This window comes from Antechinus flavipes, chromosome 5, assembly GCF_016432865.1.
Source record: "Antechinus flavipes isolate AdamAnt ecotype Samford, QLD, Australia chromosome 5, AdamAnt_v2, whole genome shotgun sequence".
Lineage (NCBI taxonomy): Eukaryota > Metazoa > Chordata > Mammalia > Dasyuromorphia > Dasyuridae > Antechinus > Antechinus flavipes.
Genome location: NC_067402.1, coordinates 194,351,303 through 194,373,700, shown reverse-complemented (window position 1 = coordinate 194,373,700; position 22,398 = coordinate 194,351,303). Strand labels below are relative to the sequence as shown.

The following is a 22,398-nucleotide window of genomic DNA, read 5'->3' as shown; positions in this document are numbered from 1 at the left end:
GACAACTCCAATCAAAGACAACTGAAAAGCTTTTGCATTAGCAAGATCAACAGAGTTATAGAAGAAAAACATTTAATTGAAGAGAAAACTCTTTGCATCAAATTTCTCTGATAAAGATCTATATTCTCTCATGTGGGTTCCCCATGATCAGATCCTATGGATTTAATTACTCTTTTCCAATATCCAACCAAGTGCTTATTAAATATCTCAAAATGATTGAGAAAACTTATGTGAACCCTGTCTACAAATATGCAAAAATAGGAGTCATTCCCCAATAGGTAAAAAGTCAAACAAAAATTTTTAAAAATGTAAGTTACCAACAACCAGATTTTTAAAAATGCTCCAAATCACTAATAATGAATGAAATGGAAATTAAAGTAACTTTATACATTAGATTGGCAAAGATGATGAAAAGAAAGAAAAGTGGTGATTTTTGGTGGAGCTGTATGAGAGAACAAACACTACTATAAAAATGTGAATTATTCCAACCTTTCTTGAAAGCAATTTGGAACTAAATTCCCTATGTCTGTAAACTCTATATCCCAGAATTATCACTGTTAGGCATATAAATCAAAGACAGAGAGAAAGGACATACACTAAAAAGTATTTGTTGTAGCACTTTTTGTAGTCATCAAGGACTGAAAACAAAGGGGATGTCCATCAATTCGGGAAGGACCAAATAAAATATGATATAAAAATATAAAGGCATGTTATTTCACTAGAAAAAATGATAACTATAACAGATTCTTAGAAATCTGGGAAGACCTATATGAACTGATAAAGAGTAAACTGAGAGTGAGAGGAACCAGGAAAATAATTTACATGATGACCACAATAATTTAAGATGAAACAACTCTGAAAGACTGCAGAAAACTTCAATGAAGTCAATGATCATATTTTCAAAGAACTATTGTAATTCCAACCATTTCTTGGTACAGAGATGGTAGACCAGAGTTATAAAATCAGAAAAGAATTTTCAGACATAGACAATGTATTGCTTTGTTTTGCTTATTGTAATTCAGTTGGTTGTAATTGGTTGTAATTCAGTCATTTTTCAATCGTGTCTGATTCTTTATGACTCCATTTGGAGTTTTCTTAGCAAAGATACCAGTGTGGTTTACTTTCCTTCTCCAGTTCATTTTACAGACAAGGAAACTGAGGCAGATAGGGTTAAGTGATTTGCCCACGGTCTAGGAAGTGTTTTAGGCCAGATTTGAACTCAGAAATAGAAGTCTTCCTGACTCCAGGGCCAGTACTCTATTCACTGTGCCATCTATAATATACTATGATATATTGACTATATTATACTACAAAAAAGTATGTATTGACTATAATATGACTATATTGAATGAGTATTTGTTGACTTCCATGGGTCAGGGGGAGTAGGGAATGATAGAGATGCCAAAAAGAATATCAGTAATATTTTTCAAAACAGAAGAAAACAAAAAGAAGTTCATAAGGAGACACAAATTCTACAATTCTGCTACCACTACTATGTTGTTTTACAGAAAGAAAAATTTCTATAACAGAAAAGGGTCTTTTCTGCTAAATTTGACATACACTACAAAAATTACATAACAGAAATTCATGGTATATACAATTTTTTTCTATTCTTTATATAGTAAAATGTTCATGTTTATTAATGACTGTTAGGTTCATAAGGGGAAAAATGCAAATGGGAAAAGAAAGGATAATGCCTAATATTATCTCATGGAAATCTAGAGCAATTTTTCCAAGTTCTGCTCCTGGAATTGGAGAATTAGTGTTCACTTGGTTACCTATGATTTCAAAGCTTTTCACTTTGACAGCTAAATGGAAGCTTCCTATACACACACATACACACACACACACACACACACACACACACACACACACACACACACATATATATATATATCTTAAGTGCATGGTCCAGAGAAGATCAGAGAGGTAGGGGAGTGTAATAGAATGATGTATGTATGTATGTATTATTCTGTAGGAAATGGTGTGAAATACCCGTTTCTGCTTCTGGACAAGCTGTTCCAGCTCCTGTTCCTTTGACACCAGCTTTTGCTCCAGCTCCTGACTCTGGCACTGAGATCTCTTCATGTCCTGTCCAAAAAAAATAGGCAAAAATGAAATACCAACACAGCCTGGTGAGAGATGGGCTGAGATTGAAAAAATCAGCCAGCATTAAAAGGAATATTAAAAACCATCTAGTCATAGGATTTTATATTTGGAACAAGTGGGCTCTATTCCAGCCTTCTCATTTTAAAGATGAGGAAACATCAGTTAAGGAACTTTAAATGACTTGCCCAAAAACAACAGGTAGGAAGTGTCAGAGGAAGGATTTGAACCCAGGTCCTCTCACTCCAGGTGCTAGGTGGTGCCATAGGGCATATAGTAATGATCCTGACATTAGGCAAAATCTTCATGAGTTCAACTCTGGACTCAGACTCTTCTTAACAGTGTGATTCTGAGCAAGTGACTTAAGTTTACCTCTGTTTCCTTAACTGTCAAATGAGCTCAAGAAGGAATTGGCAAACCTTTCTAATATCTTTGCAAAGAAAATGCTGAACAGGATCACAAAGATATGGACATGACTAAAAAATGACCAAACAACCTCTCACTCCACAGTTAATATTCTTTAATCCATAGTTCAATTTTTTCACTTTGTTTTATGAGGCAATTAAGGTCAAATGAGGCAAATTTATTTTCTTCTTTTTTAAAATAGTATTTTATTTTTCCAAATACATGAAAAGATATTTTTCAACATTTACCTTTCCAAAATCTTGTGTGCCTCCCCCATCCCCAAGAGAGCAAGCAATCTGATATAAGTAAAACATGTACTATTGTTCTAAAGATATTTCCATATCCATCATGCTGCACAAGAAATCATGAGAATGAAAAAAAAAAAACATGCAAATAACAACAAAAGGTGAAAATACTTCGCTTTGAGATCCACATTTATTTTCCATGGTTTTCTCTCTGCATGAGGATGACACTTTCCATCCAAGTTTATTGGAAGGGCCTTGAATCACCTCTTCGTTAAAAAGAGCAAGTCCATCACAGCTGATCATCACATAATCTTGTTATTTCTGTGTACAATGTTCTCTTGGTTCTGTTCACTTAGTATCAGTTCATGTAAATCTTTCCAAGCTCTTCTGAAATCAGCCTGCTCATCATTTCTTATAAAACAATAATCCATTACATTCATATACATAACTTATTCAGCCATTCCCCAAATGATGGCCATCCACTCAGTTTCTGTTTCTTGCCACTAAAAAAAGGACTGCTCCAAATATTTTTGCACATGTGGGTAGTTTTCCCTTTTTAATGATCAAATGAGGCAAATTTAATTGCCAGAACCACATAATTAGTTAAATAGCAAAAATGAAACCACAACATAACAAAATGATGACCAAAACAACAATTCATACTGCAGATCTATGCTAAACATTGAAGGAAATAAAAAGTTAAGATAAAACAAACCCTACTCTATTAGGATTTACATTCTCCTAAGGGAGCAAGATAGCGCCATAATAATAGTCTAATAATAGAAACCTATTAGTGTGTTGAACTCTGATCTCCTGACCACTAGCAAGTCCTTTCACTATAACATCTTTCCCATCCTGAACCCACTCTAAAGATTTTAGGCAGATGTTGTTTAAATCCTTACCTTGAAACACACTTGATTCTAAGCTCACACCTTTATTAATGAAACATAGGCTTGAATACACCATGAAATAAAAGTCTCAGTTTCCCCATCTGAAAATGGGAATAATAATATCTGACCTTTGTAGCCCACAGAATTGTGACTGAATCAAAAAGTTGTAGTTGAGAAAGGTCTTAAAGATTATCTAGTGCAGCATTTTAACTTTACTGATTAGGAAAATGAGGCTAAGGAAATTTAAATGATTTTCCCTATGTGATACATGTAGTATCAGAAGTAGGAAGTAAACCCAGATCCTTTGACTCCAGGATCATTTGATTACTGTCTCCATTGCAATATACTTTTCTTCAGATTCAAAAACCAGCACAATGGACCATACCCTGAACTAGTCAAATGAAATAAATATGAAGATAGTCCCCAGAGTATAGATCACTCTACAAATGCAAGGCAGGTATTAGACATAAGTCCCTGCTAAATGAAGAGACATAATAGTACAACAGCTGAATGCAGAGTTAACTTTTTGCTCTTTAAGAATAGGCACTTTCTTTTGCCTCTTTTTATATTACCAAGGTTGGCACAATACCTGAATAAATTTTTGTTTAGTCATTTCCAACTCTTCAGGACCTCATTTAGGGTTTTTTTTGGCAGAGATATTGGAGTGTTTTGGCATTTCCTTCTCCAGTTCATTTTATAGATGAAAAAACTAAGGTAAACAAGATTAAGTAACTTGTCCAGAATAACACAGCTCAATTTTTCCCAATTCCAGATTCAGTGCTCTATCTACCTGTCTGTTTCACACCTTGCCCATATAATTGTAGACATTTAATACATGTTTATTGATTGACAAACCGACTTTTGCAACCTTGGAGTCATCCTTAATATTTCTCTCTTCCTTTACCAAACCACCTACACATTAGAAAACAATCTCATTGAAAGCAATGAGCATTTTTTGTCCTTGCATTCAAAATTTTACAATGGCAGTTTGCAACTATTGAATAATTACTTAGAAATCGTTGAATTGCTGATGGATGTGGCTCTCTTCAAGAATGAGATGATTCAAATCAATTTCACTTGTTCAGTGATAAAGAGAGCCATCTACACCCAAAGAGAGGACTGTGGGAGCTGAGTGTGAAGCACAACATAGTATAGTCACTCTCTCTGTTGTTGTTTGCTTGCATTTTATTTATTTCCCAGGTTTTTTCCTTCTTGATCTGATTTTTCTTGTGCAGCAAAACAACTGCATAAATATGTATACATATATTGAATTTAACAAATATTTTAACATATTTAACATGTATTAGACTACCTGCCATCTAGGGGAGGGAATGGGGGGAAGGAAGGGGAAATTTGGAACAAAAGGCTTTGCACAAGGGTCAATATTGAAAAATTACCCATGCACATATTTTGTCAATAAAAATTGCTGAGTTGAATTGCCAACTCTTCAACTTTATCTCTCCTGTAGCTATCTAGAGTTAGAGTGATAGATCTGGCATCAGGAAACCCTAAATTCAAATCCTGCTTCACACACTTACTAATTACATGACCCAAGGCAAATCATTTTACCTTTTTGTCTCAGTTTACTCAGCTGTAAAATGGGGGTTATAATAGTATCTAGTTCCCAGAGTTAGTGTGAGGATCAGATGAGATGAAATTTGTAAAGCACTTGACAAAACTTGAAGCACCTTATAAGTCTATAACATTTCTCCCATCTGTCCCTTATTCACTCACATGACAGTTATATTAGCTCAGACCTTTACTATCTTTTGCCTGGTTTATTTGTTAAAAAAAAAAACCCTCCAAACAGATATTTTTTTCCCCATTCTCTCCCCTTTTCAATCTAGTTGACCCAGAGCTACCAAAATTATCTTCCTGAGGAACAAGCCATTTCCTAGCTTAAAATGCCTTCTTACTGCCACCAGGATAAAACATAAAGATTTAAACCTCGGATTTAAAGCCCTTCATAAATTTGATCCAACCTACTTTCTAGCTATTTCACATTACACATGGTACATTAAGTACCATTTCAAGAAAATTGACCAACTAGTTTTTCCCTCAACTCCTTTCCATCTACAATCTGATAGTCCCTCATGCCTGGAACGTACTTGCTCCTTACCTTTTCTTCTTAGAATAAAATTCCTTGTTTCATTAGAGATTCAAGTCATGTATCACTTTCTATATAGTCTTTCCTGATCCCCAGTTGTTAAAAGGCTCTCATCCTCAAGGTATATTGCAGACATTGTATCTTCTCTGTGCAGACATTGTACCTTCTTGGTGTATCTCATCCTATACATGATAAACTCTCTGGGAGCAGGGACTGTCCTGTCTTTTTCTTGGTGGTTCTATCACAGTGCCTTATCCGATGTCTGTTAATTAAATGGAATTTACATTAAACTTAAATCTGTCCTTTACAATTTGTAGAGGGCTGCAGATAGTGGGGGAACTCTGGGTAAGGTATAAAACCCTTTAGCCCAGAGGAAACCCACTGACAATATCTGGTTTGGCTCCATATTTCCCTTGCTGTTCACACTTTTCCTGAGAAGTCAAAGCGGGCATGACCACCTGTGTTTTACTAGAAACAAGAATACTTTCAGCAGAGTGTTTACTCAGTGTGATTGATGAGATGATGGTTCTCTAGTTTACATATATTTAGTACTTAGTGTGATGTAATGGTTCTACAGTTGACACATGCTCAGTGTGCTGTAGTGATGTAATTGTACTAAGATATATAAGGGCTGAGAGGACTTGAAATAAGCAGACTTGAAAGAGACTTGAGTAAGAATGTGCTCAAGCTCGAGCTCAGACTCCAGACTCCAGAGAGATCCTTGAGAAAACTAGCCCGGACATTACAACAATTTTTACTGATTGCTACTCATTTTTCAATCTGGGACAAAGAGAGCAAACTTAGATTTTTGTTCTGTATGATAGCCCTTCAAATACTGGAAGGCAGCTACCATGTCCTGGAGTTTTCCTCTTCTCCAGGCTAAACCTACCCATTTCATTTAATTGACTCTCATAGGCAGAACCTTGAAGCCCCTCATCATTATACCTTCATCTAGACGTGTTCTAGCTTGTCAATGTTTTTCTAGAAAGCAAGACTGGAATAGCAGACCCAACATGGAACTGAGCTGAGAAACAATGACATTTAGCTCAAGTGGACCATTACAGCAGTAGATATCAATGTGCTCCTGCTTCTCCTCCTCCCACTACATCATTTAATGCCAATGTCATTGTTTAGCACTCCCAAGCTATGATTCCCTAAGTACTCACACAAAATTTTTCTGCATTTTCCCAGCCAGGACTGTGGCCAAATCAAAAATTCAAGGGAACTATTTCTTTTTCTCTCCCTATACTCTGTATCCCAAATTCCCATGATGCTTAAAGAAATAAGTATTTTTTCCTCCTCTCTTCTCCCACTTCTTCCTGGAAACTAATCCGATGGTTTAAGATGAAAAAGGGAGACTAGTCCAAGAACTTGAAAGTTAGCAATAACAAAACAGGGTGCCCTTCCTCACCCACCTTCTCATGCCTACTTTACCCCTTTCCTCCAAACCTATGCATGCTTTTTAGCAGTATTTCAAAATACTTACCACTTGCATTAAAAAAGCATAACTACCCAATCCAGTCAGTTTCACAGATATCATGTTAAAAAGGAAGTTGACAGAGGGAGGGAGCTGAGAGAAGTTGAAGTGAGTCCTGTCAGGTTCCTATTATCTTAAATAACACTTATTTGTATTTTAATTTCTTCCTCCTTCCCTCTATACTTCTTGTAAATTTACCTTCCGTATTAGTGATTATTCACAAGGGCCTATGTTTGACTAAGCTGGTAAAGCCCATGGGTTATAGGCAATAACTCAGGAAATCCTGGTCTCACAGTGGATCTGACCATTTGAGATAAAAAAAGCAGCATGCAGTCTGCCAATCAGGATTACCAGTCCCAGAAGATCCTTCTGCAATGGGTTTTGTCAATGAGAGTGTGGGTTTTGACTATGGTTTACTCATGCAGCAAAACTGAGGGTCTAAATGCAGACAGAATTTTCTGGTTGTGTTTTAAAGCCTAGAAGTGGGTAGGGAGCAGAGAACAATGTTATAAACTCTGCCTTAATTTCAGTGGTGCCATAGACTATGACTAGAATTTTCTCATAGAGATTTAGATTTCTTGGTATAATCACCCAAAGCAGGATTTAAAGAAAAGGGCCTTTTTTTAGATATAGATTTGGAATCAAAAGGCTTGGATTTAAATCCCAACTCTAGGGTTTATTATTTGTCTGATATGAGTTAACAACAATGCTAATAATAGAACTCTACCATTTACTATGAGTGATAAGAGGCATTAATAATAATAGCAATAATAATAATCAAAAGGTCAAAATGGATGCATGACCTCATTGATTTAGACATTTTCTCCAGTGATGCAAATCACAGCCCAATGGTACTTGCCTGCTCTGTGCATCCCTTGCACAGAACATCCTCTATTCTAAATTCACCAAAGGAGGTCTTCTCAGTATATTGGAGGCCTTATTCTTTCTCCTAATATCAAAAGCATTCTTGTGGTACTTCTAAGCCATCCACCTAAAATCCTTTACCATGTGATTAATAATCTTTTCCAATCATACTTTTTCCTGATGCATTTTACTCTTATTCTTCTTGAAACTTATCTCTCTTCTGTTCAAAAACATCATGGGCTTCTTCCTCACTCTTGGGTCAAGACTCCATAATAATAGTGATAACAACAGCAGACATTTATAAAACACTTTAAAATTTGCAAAGTGAGTTATATGCAGTATAGCAGGGCTTCTTAAACTTTTTTTCATTCATGACTCCTTTTTGCTTAAGAAAATTTTACATGACCCTTGGTCATGTAATCATAATTTTGTTATCCCTGCATTCAGTTAGGTGACCTCATATGCTGTCACAACCCACAGTTTAAGAAGCTTTATTTGAACTTAACAATAACCTTATAGAATATTTTAATAATACAAAGTATTATTGCCCCATTTTACAGATGACAAAAATAAGTTTATGAGATTTTTAATTTGCCCATGGTCATATAGTTTAAAACTCAAGAGAGATTTGAACATTGTTGTTTCTGGATGAACATTTCAGTCATAGTTTTCTCAGCTGCAAAAGAGAGGGTTGGACTAGATGTTTTTAAGTAATTTTTCCAGATCTAAATTCATAATCCTGGTCTATTGAGAGACAATGTGGTATACTGCTAAGAAGGTTGAAACTAAAGTTAGGAAATTTGGGTTCAAATCCTTGGCCACTTATTATCTAAGTTATCATGGGAAAGCTATTTATATTTTCTGAGTCTTGATTTCTTTACTCATTTAAAAACAAAACAAAACAAAACAAAATAACCTGTACTATTTTACAAGGTTTTGCTTCATAACTTTTAAAATGCTAAAAAAAAAAAAAGTATGTTACCTTTGCTCATGAAAAAAACATGATGAGTTTTCTTCATAGCTCAGCTCAAGTACCATCAAGTACCAACATGAGGTTTTTTCTGGTCTCCCTCATTACTAGCATCCACCTACCCTAAGATTTACTTTGTATATTTTTATATTTATTCATATTTTCATACTTGTAAATGTCATAGACCAGATTGTAAGCTCCCTGAAGGCAGGAATACCTCTTTTTGTTTTTTATCTCTAGTGACTGGCACATAGTAGGAATTTAAGAAATGGTTGATTTATTGGCAATCTGTAAGGGATAATAAAAATTTTAAATCCTTAATTTGTTCTTTTAAGCTCAGCCACTTACCTTTAGAAGAAATTGTTCCTTCTCATTTTTTATCTGCTGCTCCATTTCCTCATAGAGATGCTGAACTTCTTCATCATATGTAGCAATTTTCCTAAACAGATGGTAAAAAGTGGTTTTTGACTAAATCTATACTGAGGGTACTGTCACTTTACATATATAACATATGTAATTTGGGAGACATAACTGATTTAAAAGCAGAGAGTGTAATTGGTGAATGTAGGAGTTTTGTTTCAGCCAAGAGGGAAACTCAATTCTAAATCAACAAAAAAGGCACATTTATATAGTGATGCAAATTAGATATAATACACTTTTTGTGGGGAAAGGGGTTTTATCCTGTGATTTTATCAATTCTGCGAACTCCCAGTATGGTAACTTCTTCTACCAATGAAAATATGCAATTACTGGACAACTTACAGTTGAGTCGATAAACATTTATTAGACATTGACAATGAGCATGGACACAAAATATAATTTCATGCTATCTGATTTTTCCTAAGCACTCACTATAGCATGGCAATATTTTTATTCATCTTTTCTTTATCACAGTTTTTAAAGATGGCTTCTTCTCTTCAAACTATTTTAATCACTCTCCACATTCTCCTTAGTCATTACAGGACTCACCTACTTTACTAAGAAAATAAAAGTCATCTTCCACGAGCTTTCCCACCATGCCATCCTTGTTCATTTGACTCAGCTGCTAACTTTTCGCCTCCCATTGAAAAGCTTCTTTTTATGTATTGTCTCTCTTCCTCACCTTACCACCCTATTAGAATTAAGTTCTCTGAATGCAAAGACTACCTTTCTTTAGCTTCCCAAATATGGGAATATATAGGATGTATGAAGCATTCAGGAGTACTAGCACTTCTGATGTGAGGGCTTGCTGAGCCTTTTTCACAGATGTTTTCCACTTTTGATGTCTACCTGATTCACCCAATTCTCACCTGTGGCTCCAAGAAACTGCAGCACCCATAGTGGCCAAATCCCAGCAAATTGTCTCAGCAAATGTGCTGAACAAGGTTGAGGGTAACCAACAGACTTTAAACCCATCAGTGAATTGAGTGGGGTGGGAGGTGGTCTATTCCAAGCATATGAAAACTTCCCCCATCAGAATGGGCAGATGAGAACAATTTATTCCAACAACCATGAAAGTGTCCAAGTCCTTAGAGGCTGGTCAGACATCAAAAACACCAAGGTCACCGGGAGCAATCTGGGCCATCACCAGTCATCCTGATATGTCCTGCCACTGGACTTTTATCACTCAGGAAGAGAGTATGAAGCTGATGGCTTTGTGATGATTTAATCACTTAATCCAATTTATATGCAAATCAATACATCATCACCCATGAAGTCATTGGTCTTTAAAAATGAATAAACAATAATTGCTATTACATACAGCAGTGCTTTTTCTCCTCTCCTCTCCCTCTTGCTTCAGGCTCACTGTCTCTCTCCCTGGTCTGTATTTAAAAAAAAAAAAAATCTTCATTCTACATCTTCACACATCCTCTTCTTCTTTACTGTAGTCTTTAAGCAATGAACAAATCTTCTCCTGTCAAACCTAACATTTCTGTCTTTGATCCCATTTCCACTTGGAGTTTGTCTACTAGATAAGTCTTTCTCTTCCTTCTCTAATCTTCAGTCTCTCCTTTCTACTTATTTATTCCCAGCTGCTTGCAAACATACTCAGGTTTTTTCCATTATTAAAAATTATAACAATAGCCTTCACTTGACAGTACCTATCCCTTTATTATCCTTTATCTTTTTTACCTTTTCTCTACCATGTTCCTAGAAAGAATTCTCTACTCTCCTACTTTAACTTCCCCAATAGCCACTTATTTCTCTATGCCTGAGAAACATAAACCCCAACACTTGACTTCATTCTTCAAGGTTAACAATCTTATATGCCAACTCCAATGACCTTTTTTCAATTATTATCCTACTTGCCTTCTTATAACTTTTGATACTGCTGAGCCATGATCTTGAATGGTCTTGCCTTTCTTGATCTTCTAAATACAGTCTCTACTTAATCTACTTTTATCTGTTTGGTTGATCCTTTTCAGCATCCTTTTGGGCATTATAGCCTATCTGCCATATCCTAAGAAAGTCTTTATTCTGGTTTATGTTGCTTTTCTCTCTCTCTGAATTTGCTCCTTATTGATCTTGTCAGCTATCATAGGTATAATGATTATTCCAATAGAGATGGAGGGAAGGAAAAGGAATAAGTATTTACATAGCCACTTAATAATGTACCTGATATTATACTAAATACTTTTAAGAAATATTTCTTCCTTAGATTCTCTATAAGAACCCTACAAGGTGGGTAATATTCCCATTTTATAGTTGAGAAAACTGAGGCTAGCAGAGATTTATTAGCTTGTTTAGGGAATCAAATCTAATAAGCATTTGAGGCTACATTTGAACTCAGGTCTTCCTGACTCAGTTCTCTATCACTGCACGATCAGTTGCCTCTCAGTTAGTATGTGTGTGTATGTATATAGTATATATGTGTGTATGTATATATAATCTATGTATACGTATATATATTTGTATACACATATATACGTAGACAGAGATCTATATTTCTATATCTATCTCTGTATCTTTCTATTTCTACACTTGTTTTTCCTCCAAAAGTGCCCATTTCTACCAAAAGAACCACAACCCTCAAAGTGACCCAGACTTAGAATTCTGGAATCATCTCTGACTCCTCACTCATCCACCATATTCAATCAGTTGCCAAATCCTGATTTCATCTGTACAAAATCTCTTGCATGAATTCTTCCCTCAACAAACACTAGTTCAGCCTTCTCCACTTCTCAACTAGATTATTGCTATAGATTCGTAATTAGGTTCCCTAATTTTTTTTCTTTCCCTTTTTCATAGGCTACTAAAATAATTTTCCTAAGGTACATAATTTATCATATTATCCTCCTGCTCAGAAAACTTCAGTGACTACCTATTACTTCTGACCATCTAAAGCCCTCCTAATCTTGACTTCAAATGATTTTTCTAGTACAATTTAAAAATACTTCATTCTTCAAAGTCCCCATAATGGACAAACTACTAGATAAGCTGATTCCCAGAAATCAACATATCTGCCTCCAGGTAGTTGCATTTAACTCCAAAATCCCCATCATGTACTTTCTCTTCATCTCTGCCCCTCAGGATGTTTGTCTTCTTTCAAGTTTTGGCTAGGTGCTACTGCCACTGTTAAAGTCTCTCTAATCTTCTCCTATTTAAGCATTAGAATGAAGTCTTCTGCTCTTCAAATTACTTGCATTATACCCTTCAGTAGACTGTTAAGTCAGGAAGAGTTTCATTTTTGTTTTTTTATTCTTAGCTTCTAGCATAGTACTTTGCTCATAGTATACATTTTTTAAAAGGCTGAATCGAATTGACGTGTGTTCAGTGCACCAAGGTAGGTTTCTGAATCAGTGAACAAATATTTGAAGATTTAAAAAATGATGATACCATTTTTGCTTTACAAGATCAAAGTTTGTATGTAGGCCACTGGGGATTCAAAAAACTGGTAGTCCTTAAAGAGCTTATATTTTACTGGTATGATAATATATATATATAGAGAGAGAGAGAGAAAGAGAGAGACAGAGACAGAGACAGAGACAGAGACATATGTATATATATGTAAATGAGTACAGAAAAGATAATTTCTTTTTTCTCTCTGTTCAGAATTTGTTTACATTTAAAACTGTTTTCAGGGTAAATAGAAAGAAAGCAACAAGTAATAAGCTGTTTCACAAAAATAGAAGAGTTTTACTTGATATTAACATTTCAAAATATACCAATTTTATTGGTATTACAATCAATGTCCAAATCAAATAATAGTCCAAGTACTCTATAAGTATTTTTTATTAAAACTCTGATATTAGTGTAATCTTGCTTGATAAACATAATAACTAGTCATCTTTAAAAGTCATTGAAACACATCAGAGATATGAGTGGGCTTCTTTGAAGAAGTTAAGAAATTTTTTGTTAAACATTCAGCATAAAAGATATTCCCATATTGCCTACAATGATGTCATCTCACTGTAACTGAAAAAGCCTTTTCCACAAGCCATGTAGTTCTGTACCTCAGTATCTTCAGCTCATTTTCTATTTAAAGGTAATTTGAAGAGGGAAAGAACATTAATAATTATGAAATTCTAGAAAGGGCCTTATATAAAGAGGTAGAACCTGACCTGAGTGCTGAAGGAAACTAAGATCTCCATGAGGAGTGAATGCACTCCAGACATGGAAAGGCATGAAAGCAAAATATAGAATGTTGTGTACACAGGGGATAACTATCTATTCAAGTAGCACAACGTGAAGAGAAGCAATATGAAATAAAATGGGAAAGGTGGTTAGGAACCAGATTTTGGAGGGCTTTTAGTACAGGCTGAGGATTTTGTATTTTAACTCATAAGTAATGGGATATCATTGCAAAATTGGGGGTAAAGGTGTATGTACATATATAAAGATGTATGTATCGTCACATAAATTTGGTAGCTATGTAGAAGATGCACCCAGGAAGAGGTATAAAGAGGAGAGGAAAAGTAATTTCTCCTCTAAAACTGGGTTCTTCCTCCATGGCTGGTATTGTTTTATCTGTCAAAGAACTTGCTCCTGCTTTTTATGACTTCCAGAGAATATGGATGATCCTTTAGTCAAAGAGATTGTTAGCCCATGCAGTGATATGGAAAATACTTGGAAAAAGCAATAATTTTCATATGGTCTTATTTTGAAATATATAGCCTTATGTATATGCTTCTGCTGATACTAAGATGATTTAGGACATCAGACCTTGACCAGCTAAAACTGGATCAAGACAGCATGCTCATCTGTTAATTTTTGTCAAATAAGTACAGAATTTCATCCTATATGCCTGTGTTTCTATTTCTTATGATTTTCATTTTTTGGCTTTTAAGAAAGGATATTATCCTAAGGAGACATGCAAAAGTTGTAGCACTTAGAAAGTGTGCTTCAATAACTGTTACATATATTACAGCAGCTGTTTGCATGGAGAAGAAAAGCTTTTTAATGATATTTTAAGCTACAATGAAATAGAATTTTCCAAAGAAAAGTATGATGGGTAGCAAAAGCAATGACAAGTACTGAATAACTATAAATTAGGAGAACCTATTAATCTTCAGCAAATAATCACAACCTTTAGAGAGACCCAACAGGTGGAAAGGGTATTATTATTTCTCCACAGTGTTGCATCAGCTTCTTAAAGTTAGGATAGCAAGAAGACTAGGGAAAGAGAAGGAAAAACCCATTATAAACCTTTGTTATGAAGAAAGAAATAGTTGTTGTAGCCAAGACAACAGAAAAACTGGAGTACTTGAGATTTTTTTAATAATAGCTTTTTATTATCAAAATATGCAAAGAATTTTCCACATTCAGCCTTGTAAAACCTTGTGTTTCAATTTTTTTCTCCTTCCTCCCCCCCAACCCAGATAGCAAGTAATCCAATAAATGTTAAACATGTGCAATTTTTCTAAACATATTTCCACAAATATCATGTGGCATAAGACAAATCAGATCAAAAAGGAAAAAAATGAGAAAAAACAAAAAGCAAGAAAGCAATAAAAAAGGTAAAAATACTATGCTGTGATATATATTCAGTCCCCATAGTCCTCTTTCTGGATACAGATGGTTCTCTCCAACACAGGGCTATTGGAATTGGTCTGAATCACCTCATTGTTGAAAAGAGCCACATCCATCAGAATGGATCATCCATATTCTTGTTGTTGCTGTAATATTTAAGATTTTTTAAAGGATTATTTTACTAATGAAATTTGCTTTTTCATTCGAGACTACTCCAAAAATTTTGTTAGAACTCCAGATGACACTGTAATAGTCATCTTCTTAAGAATATAAAATATTAAAAGACTCTAAATCACTATTGATTAGAGAAATGATTAGAATTGATTAGAGAAATTAAAACAATTCTGAGATCTACTATATACCTCCCAGACTGGCTGAGATGACAGGAAAAGATAATGATAAATGTTGGAGGGGATGTGGGAAAACTGGGACACTAACACATTGTTGGAGTTGTGAATTGACCGAACCATTCTGAAAAGGAATTTGGAACTATGCCCAAAGGGCTGTCAAATTGGGCAGTGTTTCTATTGGGTCTGTATCCTAGAGAGATCATAAAAACATAGGCAAAAATGTTTGTAGCAGCCCTTTTTGTGGTAACTAGAAATTGAGTGGATGCCCATCAGTTGGGAAATGACTGAATAAGTTATGATAGATTTATATTATGGAATATTATTGTTCTATAAGAAATGATCAGCAAGCTGATTTTAGGAAGGCCTGGAGAGACTTATATGAACTGATGCTAAGAAAAGTGAATAGAACCAAAAGAATATTGTACACAGCAACCACAAGATTAGGGGATGATCAATTGTGATGGACATGGCTCTTTTTAATATTGGAGTGATTCAGGGCAATTCCAATACACTTATGAAGGAGACAGCCATCTTCATCCAGAAAGCATTATCTGAGGAATGAATGTGGATCACACATAGTATTTTTTATTTATTATTTGCTTGCTTTTTTCTTTCTCATTTTTTCTCTTTTTGACCTAATTTTTCTCATGCAGCATAATATATGTGGACATACATATAGAAGAACTGCACATGTTTAACATATATTGGATTACTTGCTGTCTAGGGGAGGGAGTGAGAGAAAGGAAAGGAGAAAAATTTGGAATACAAGGTTTTGCAAAGGTGAATGTTGAAAACTGTCTTTGCGTGTATTTTGAAAATAAAAATCTATTATTAAAAAAGAATTTAAAATATATTCACCCAAAAACTTGTATAGGGGATTTGCTTTTTACTTTCAGTGGCCTGGAAATCTTGTCCTTATTGAAAAAATAATGAATTATGTATAATTATAGGTTATATATATAAATATAAATTGTTATATACTATTATTAAATGAAATCACAGATTAACACATTTTATTAATATAATCATGTCAACATAGTGTATATAAATAGATATTCAGATTCAGAATTGTTCTAAAATGATGAAAATTCACAGATGCTAGTGGAAAATTACACAATGACTTTGTGCTATACCATATATTATAAAAGGTTAAGAAATTGATTGAGGAACTATTTCACATCTCTCAAAGGAAAAAGACTTCTTTAGTCTTGCTTCACACTGACTTGTCAGAATGAATGTTTCATGAAATTGGCCATTCCTAGTTTTAAACCTTTTCTAATCTTGGTTCACTCAGATTGTTAGCCACTTAAGCTTTCATGTCCTTCATAAGCTAATGAATATAACCACTAGCAGCCTGTTGTTGTTCCTGTCCCTTGAATCCTACAGTTTTATCAAGTGGACTGAGGTAACTCTGGGTCCTCTGATTAACCAATCTTCTGCTTCCACCTAGATTAGGTGCACTGCATTACATTTAAGGATCCAGTAAGCCTTTCTCTTTCCTGTGTAGTTTCTTTCCACACTCCAGCCTCCTAAAAAGTCAGTATTTCCTTCTGCCTCTTCAAATTTTCTTTTTTTTTTTTTATTGTTGTTGTTGTTTGTTTTTACCTTGAAGCACACTCCCATTTTTAAAGGAACATCTACTCTTTTCCTGTTAAACTGAAGAGTAGAGAAAGGCATACATTTTTATTTATTTATTTTTATTGACAGATAATGACATTTGCTTTGAGCATAGACAAAAGTTATTTGGCCACGATAGAAAAGCAAACATTGTATGCTGTGCAAATCTATAAAATTCTCTAAGATAGATTTTAGTCCTTTGCAGTTCTAACTGGCAACTTCTCATGTCCAATTCTTGTGTGAAAATATATCATTTGAAACTACCACTTGCAGGATTTCCATCCCTAAATGCATATTGTTCTTTTGTTATGTTTTGAGTTCTATTGTGGGGGGATTTTTTTTTTGAGTTCTATTGTTTTTAAAGAATGCATATAACTCCATGAAAACATGATGAAGTTTTATGAACTCACTGGGAGGTCCTGAATAAGACTTTTCACTTTTTTCAGGAGTTAAACCAGATTCTCAACAGTCTTTGATTGATAGTCCTGCTAGAGGTTCAATGCAAAAAGCAATAGCCCAAAGCACTGTTCAATAAATATTGCATTCAGAATCAGAGGACCTGAGTGAAAATCTCAGAGAAGAAGGGAATAAGTACTTATTAAACATCCCCTATGTGCCAGGCATTGTGCTAAGTGATTTGTAAACATGATCTCATTTAATGATCACAACAACCAGAGGCCACTTTTGAACTCAGATTTTTCTATGTACTACAGAACCATCAGCAGCCTCCTGGCTTGACCAGTGACTTTGGGGGAATCACTGAACTTTTTGCAAGGGTTGTGAGGGCAAAATAAGACAATGTTTATAAATCACTTTGCAGAGTTTAAAGTACTATATAAGCAATTGTTGTCATTGTTGCTATATATTTACTATTATTATTATTATCTGTCTAAAATCCTACCCATCCATTATTCCTGATGTTGTTTTCCAAGGCTAAGTAGAAGTCTAATGCCTGTTCTATATAATGAAAATGAAAATATTTGAAAACAACTATCATGTCCTCCCACATCTCTTCTTCTCTAGGCTAAATATGCTGAGTTATTTTAATAATTCTTTAATGCCATGATATCTAGTTCCTTCTCTATCCTTATCGCTCCCCTTTGCATATATTCCTGCTTGTCAATAGCTTTCTAAAATAAGGCATCCCGAACAGAGCACCAAACAGGTCAAAGCCTAGCTGGGAGTAGGGAGAAAAAGAGGGAAAAAGCATGGGATGACAATAATTCATAAATAATCTTCAAAGGGCAAATGTTTTCTAGTCTTTACAATTTCTGGGCTCAGTCAATTTAGTTTAGGACCATTTCAGCATGAATTCTGAGATGCTCAAATACATTCAAATTTTGAGTTTATGGCGTTTTCAAGATATCATGAAGCATCCAAAAATAATCTGTGGAGTCCTTTATTGAGGAAATGTTAGGAATGTAATCAACCAATTTCCATTTCTCATCTACTCACCCAAATTTCCTGAAGAGAATTCATTGCTATTCTGCTTGAAGACAGACATAGAGTTGAAATGACCTCTTTAGTTGCTTTCAAACTCTATGAAAACTCTTCTTTGGGCTTTTATCATATGCTCTAGATTATGTCCCAGCTTACTTTAAATGATGGTTTAATTGTTTAGATATATTTATCTTTTTTTTTTTTTTAGCCCAGACCTCTGAGTTGATCAGTGGAGAGACTTCCTAGCTCAGAAACTCCCTCCCAATCTTTCTTCTCTCTGTCCAACCACACTGCCTGTATTACTAAAATTCTGCCCCAGGACCATATTCTAAGTGATGAGAGTCTAAACATAACCAGACTTCTTCACCTTGGTCATTTTTAGTGCTATCACCAAGCAAAAACTCCTATCCTCCCCTTCCCCATTTCTTACTCTGAGATCTATAATTAGATTAAAATTACCATTAGTTCAGGAAAAAAGATGTCAAGTAACTATCTAATTGGTCCATTCACCATATTAATGACTTTCTAAACTAAAACCAAAGTTTCCTTCCCTCACCACCATTTACCCACTAACCTTACCACGCTGTCTATCTTTGTGTCTCCTCCTTCCCTACATGCAAACTCTCTCTCCCCCTCTCTTTCCCCTTCTTCTCCTTCTTCTTCTTTTTCTTTTGTGTGTTGTTTCCCCCTTAAGATTTTAAACTCTTTGAAGGTAGAGATTGTCTCTTATTTATTTACTTATTTAACCATTCGTTTATCTTTTATTTATTTTTGTATCCCCAGAGTTCAATGCAGTAGTAGATTCTTAATAATTGTTTATTGAATTGATTTGGATAATTATAATTGTTCTTTAAATCAGAGTCAATATCCATTTTTATATTTTCAAGGCTACCACTAATTCACAAAATGCTAACTCTTCAATGCAAATAGATATGCAATGACATGAACCATCATAGTATGTGCATAATAAATGTTCATTGATTTGGAAAAACTGAATGAAATATCACCAATCTGACTTGTCCCATATTTTGTGCAGTACATTTATATTGCCTGATTCTATCTCATCTTCTCAGAAGACATAAGGTATTACTTTGACTTGTTGAGTATAACTGTATGTTTGCTTATGTTTCCCTGGTTCTATCCCCTCTCAGAAGTAGAGGGATCCTGGATGATAGGAACTCTCAGGAGAGTCCTTGGAGAAAGAGACAAAACACAAAACATCTGAGAAGGCAGTGGAAGGAGAATACTCTAATCTGCCGCTTCACACCTTGGGAATATCCAAGGCTATGGGATAACCAAGTGGGTGCTACTACTAAATGATATTGAAAGAATCTCTCTCTTTTTCTACATCTCAGAGTACATAATGTGAATGTAATGCTATCTTATCTGTTGTTTGTACTTTGGTTCTCACAGGGTGATATGTTGACTTTTGAATTAATTAGATTTAAGTGAAACAGAGATATTCAGTCATCATCAGCCTCACAGTCCAATCAAGACAATCAAGACAATTGGAAATGGCTCAGCTATCTTTTCTAAAGAATGATTTTAAACTATTGTAGGATATTTAGATGGAAGACACAATAGAAAGACTGATCTATCTGTTCAGATAGAGACAAAATGAATTTGGAAACTCACTTTCTCAGGGCACATTCAAGTTCATCCTTCTCCTTGTGGGCTTCCTGGAGCTGGCAGAATATTCTGGAGAGAAACTCTTCAAAGTTGGACAGCAAGTTAGGTTCATGTTTCTTTAGCTGCTCCCAAAGTTGCTTAATATCACTTTCACTGTTAAAAAGAAAAAAAAGAGGGGAATTGAAGAATAGTGTGATTATTGATGTAATATATGTCAAGTCAATGAGGGCTATGGAATTACTTCTGAATCTAGCAACCAACATTAATCTATTAATTGTCCAACATACCTCAGAACATGGATTATGTGATCAAATCCTCTCAACCCAATAGTTTCCAATATGTAAAATATAGGGAAGATAAGAGAATCCAGGTAAATTTAGAGATGAGGATTATGGAACTTGGAAGAGAAAACTCAGAGGTGGGAAAGATTGGCATTTGATATTGAAAGTTGAAGACAAAAAGCTAGAAGAAACTTCTTGAACCTCCTTGAACCCTCCCCACTGAGAATTAGTGTAAAAACAACAAAGAAGGGAGGAAAGAAGAAATTTGAGACATGTATTGAGAAAGGTATAAACAGAGTTAAAAGATATGAAGGATTTTAATTGTATTTGTTTCAGGGAACAATTCCATGTGGGTGGGAAGAAGGGAATCATTGAGAAGTGTCAAAGTGTCAGTGTTGTTAAAAAAAAAAGAGCATCCACAAAGCAGAAGGAAGCCTTGAAGATATCTGAAGTCCTTAAGTATGAAATTCTGAAAATACAAAAGGAAATTCCGGATATGGGAGGAAAAGGGCAGTTGCCCAAAATGACAAATGTAGATGACTAAGGAGGCAAAAAAAAAATTCAATAAAAAAAAGACATGTAGAGAAAATGAAAGACATGAAGAGAAAATGGAGATAGGAACAGATAATGGAGGAAGAACATAAATGGATGACATGGTCTTATATAAATAGGGTCACAAATACTAAATTTCAGAATGTGCTAAAGGTGGCAAAAATAAAAACTAAGAATAACAGAGGTTTTTAAGCTCTATGAGGGGGGATTATGGAAGGAGAGATCAGCTTACTGCTAGGGAAGGATAAGATAACAAATGAAAAGAAAGAGAAAGAAAGGCTGAAACAATGATAAAAGAAAATTGGGGGAAAGGGAGAAAACAGAACTACTTATTTTTTGTCTGTTCTTTCTGACAAGCTGAATGATGTTAGGACTGAAAAGGCTAAGGAAAAAAATGGTTGATTTTGATGAGTTCAAGCTACCCGGTCCAAATAAAGTACATTCCTGGTTTTCTCTTAAATGATGTGTAAAATAGTTCTATAATCTCTCCCAGAGCTTTTATAACCCAGAACATACATGATTATTTGAAAGATCTGTAATTTGTCAGTAGTAGGAACTCTCTCCATCAATATAGGTCTTATATCTCTCAATATGACTATGTATTATTAATTAGCTGAGATAGTTCCACCTTTATGGTAAGAAAAGTTTTGCACTCCATTAATACCTTCTACCTTCCCATGTGACACTCCCCAGGTGTCCCTTCCACACACCTTGCAGGAACTTTCCCCTAATCATGCTTACATACATTGGGTCCATTAGCTTTCTCATGAGCACTTGCTTTTTCCCCTTTGTAGACTACAGAGAGAAATTGAGTGTCAGAAAAGATGATTAGAGAATTCTGCCTCTAAAGAGATTTTAATTCTACATGGTTACAATGAGTCTGAGGAGATCGATAAAAAGATCCAGTGGGAATTCAATCTCACCAGCTTTTGTGCAAGTTGGCAGCATCTCTCGCCACATGCTGCCTTAATTCTCATACTACCCTTATTCTGTAATGTAAGTTCACCCTAAAGCAGTGGTTCTTAACCTACAATCCATGAACTTAAAAAAAATTATATAACAATTTCCATGTATTTTATTTTGTGCATTTAAAAACATTATTTTAAGAAGGGGCCCATAAGCTTTAACAGACTACCAAAGGGGTCTACAATACATAAAAGTTTAAGAACCTCTGCCAGAAGGGGACCCCAAACCCTCTCAGGATCTGAAACCAAAGACCTCAATCTCTCAACTTGACTAAGACTGGAACTCTTCCTTCTATTCATATAACCTGACTCAATGACATTCTCCTTTAGTGTGAATCTCCTTCTCACTTACTAATCACGCCCTAACTCCTATCACAAATCACTCTAAACTCAACACATACCATTCTCTGTGTTCCTCACACTCCATTCCAGACCCACTCAATCACAAACATCCAGGGCTGAGCCTCCAAATATATCTGCTCCAACCAGGGTCAGTAGAATATTCTCAAGCTCCTTCATATGCCTATGGTTAGTGAATTACTGCAAATAAC

The 22,398-nt window shown here is 35.0% G+C and overlaps 1 protein-coding gene across 1 annotated transcript in view; it reads right to left on the bottom strand.

Moving 5' to 3' along the window:
• The window catches only part of CRACR2A (calcium release activated channel regulator 2A), a 219,174-nt gene that overhangs the window by 105,219 nt on the left and 91,557 nt on the right, over positions 1–22,398 (bottom strand). The window contains exons 5-7 of the mRNA XM_051963345.1: positions 20,056–20,202; positions 9,413–9,503; positions 1,996–2,091 (exon numbers count right to left, since the gene is read on the bottom strand). Of these exons, the coding sequence (XP_051819305.1) occupies positions 1,996–2,091; positions 9,413–9,503; positions 20,056–20,202 (334 nt within the window). The remainder of the gene's footprint in view (positions 1–1,995; positions 2,092–9,412; positions 9,504–20,055; positions 20,203–22,398) is intronic.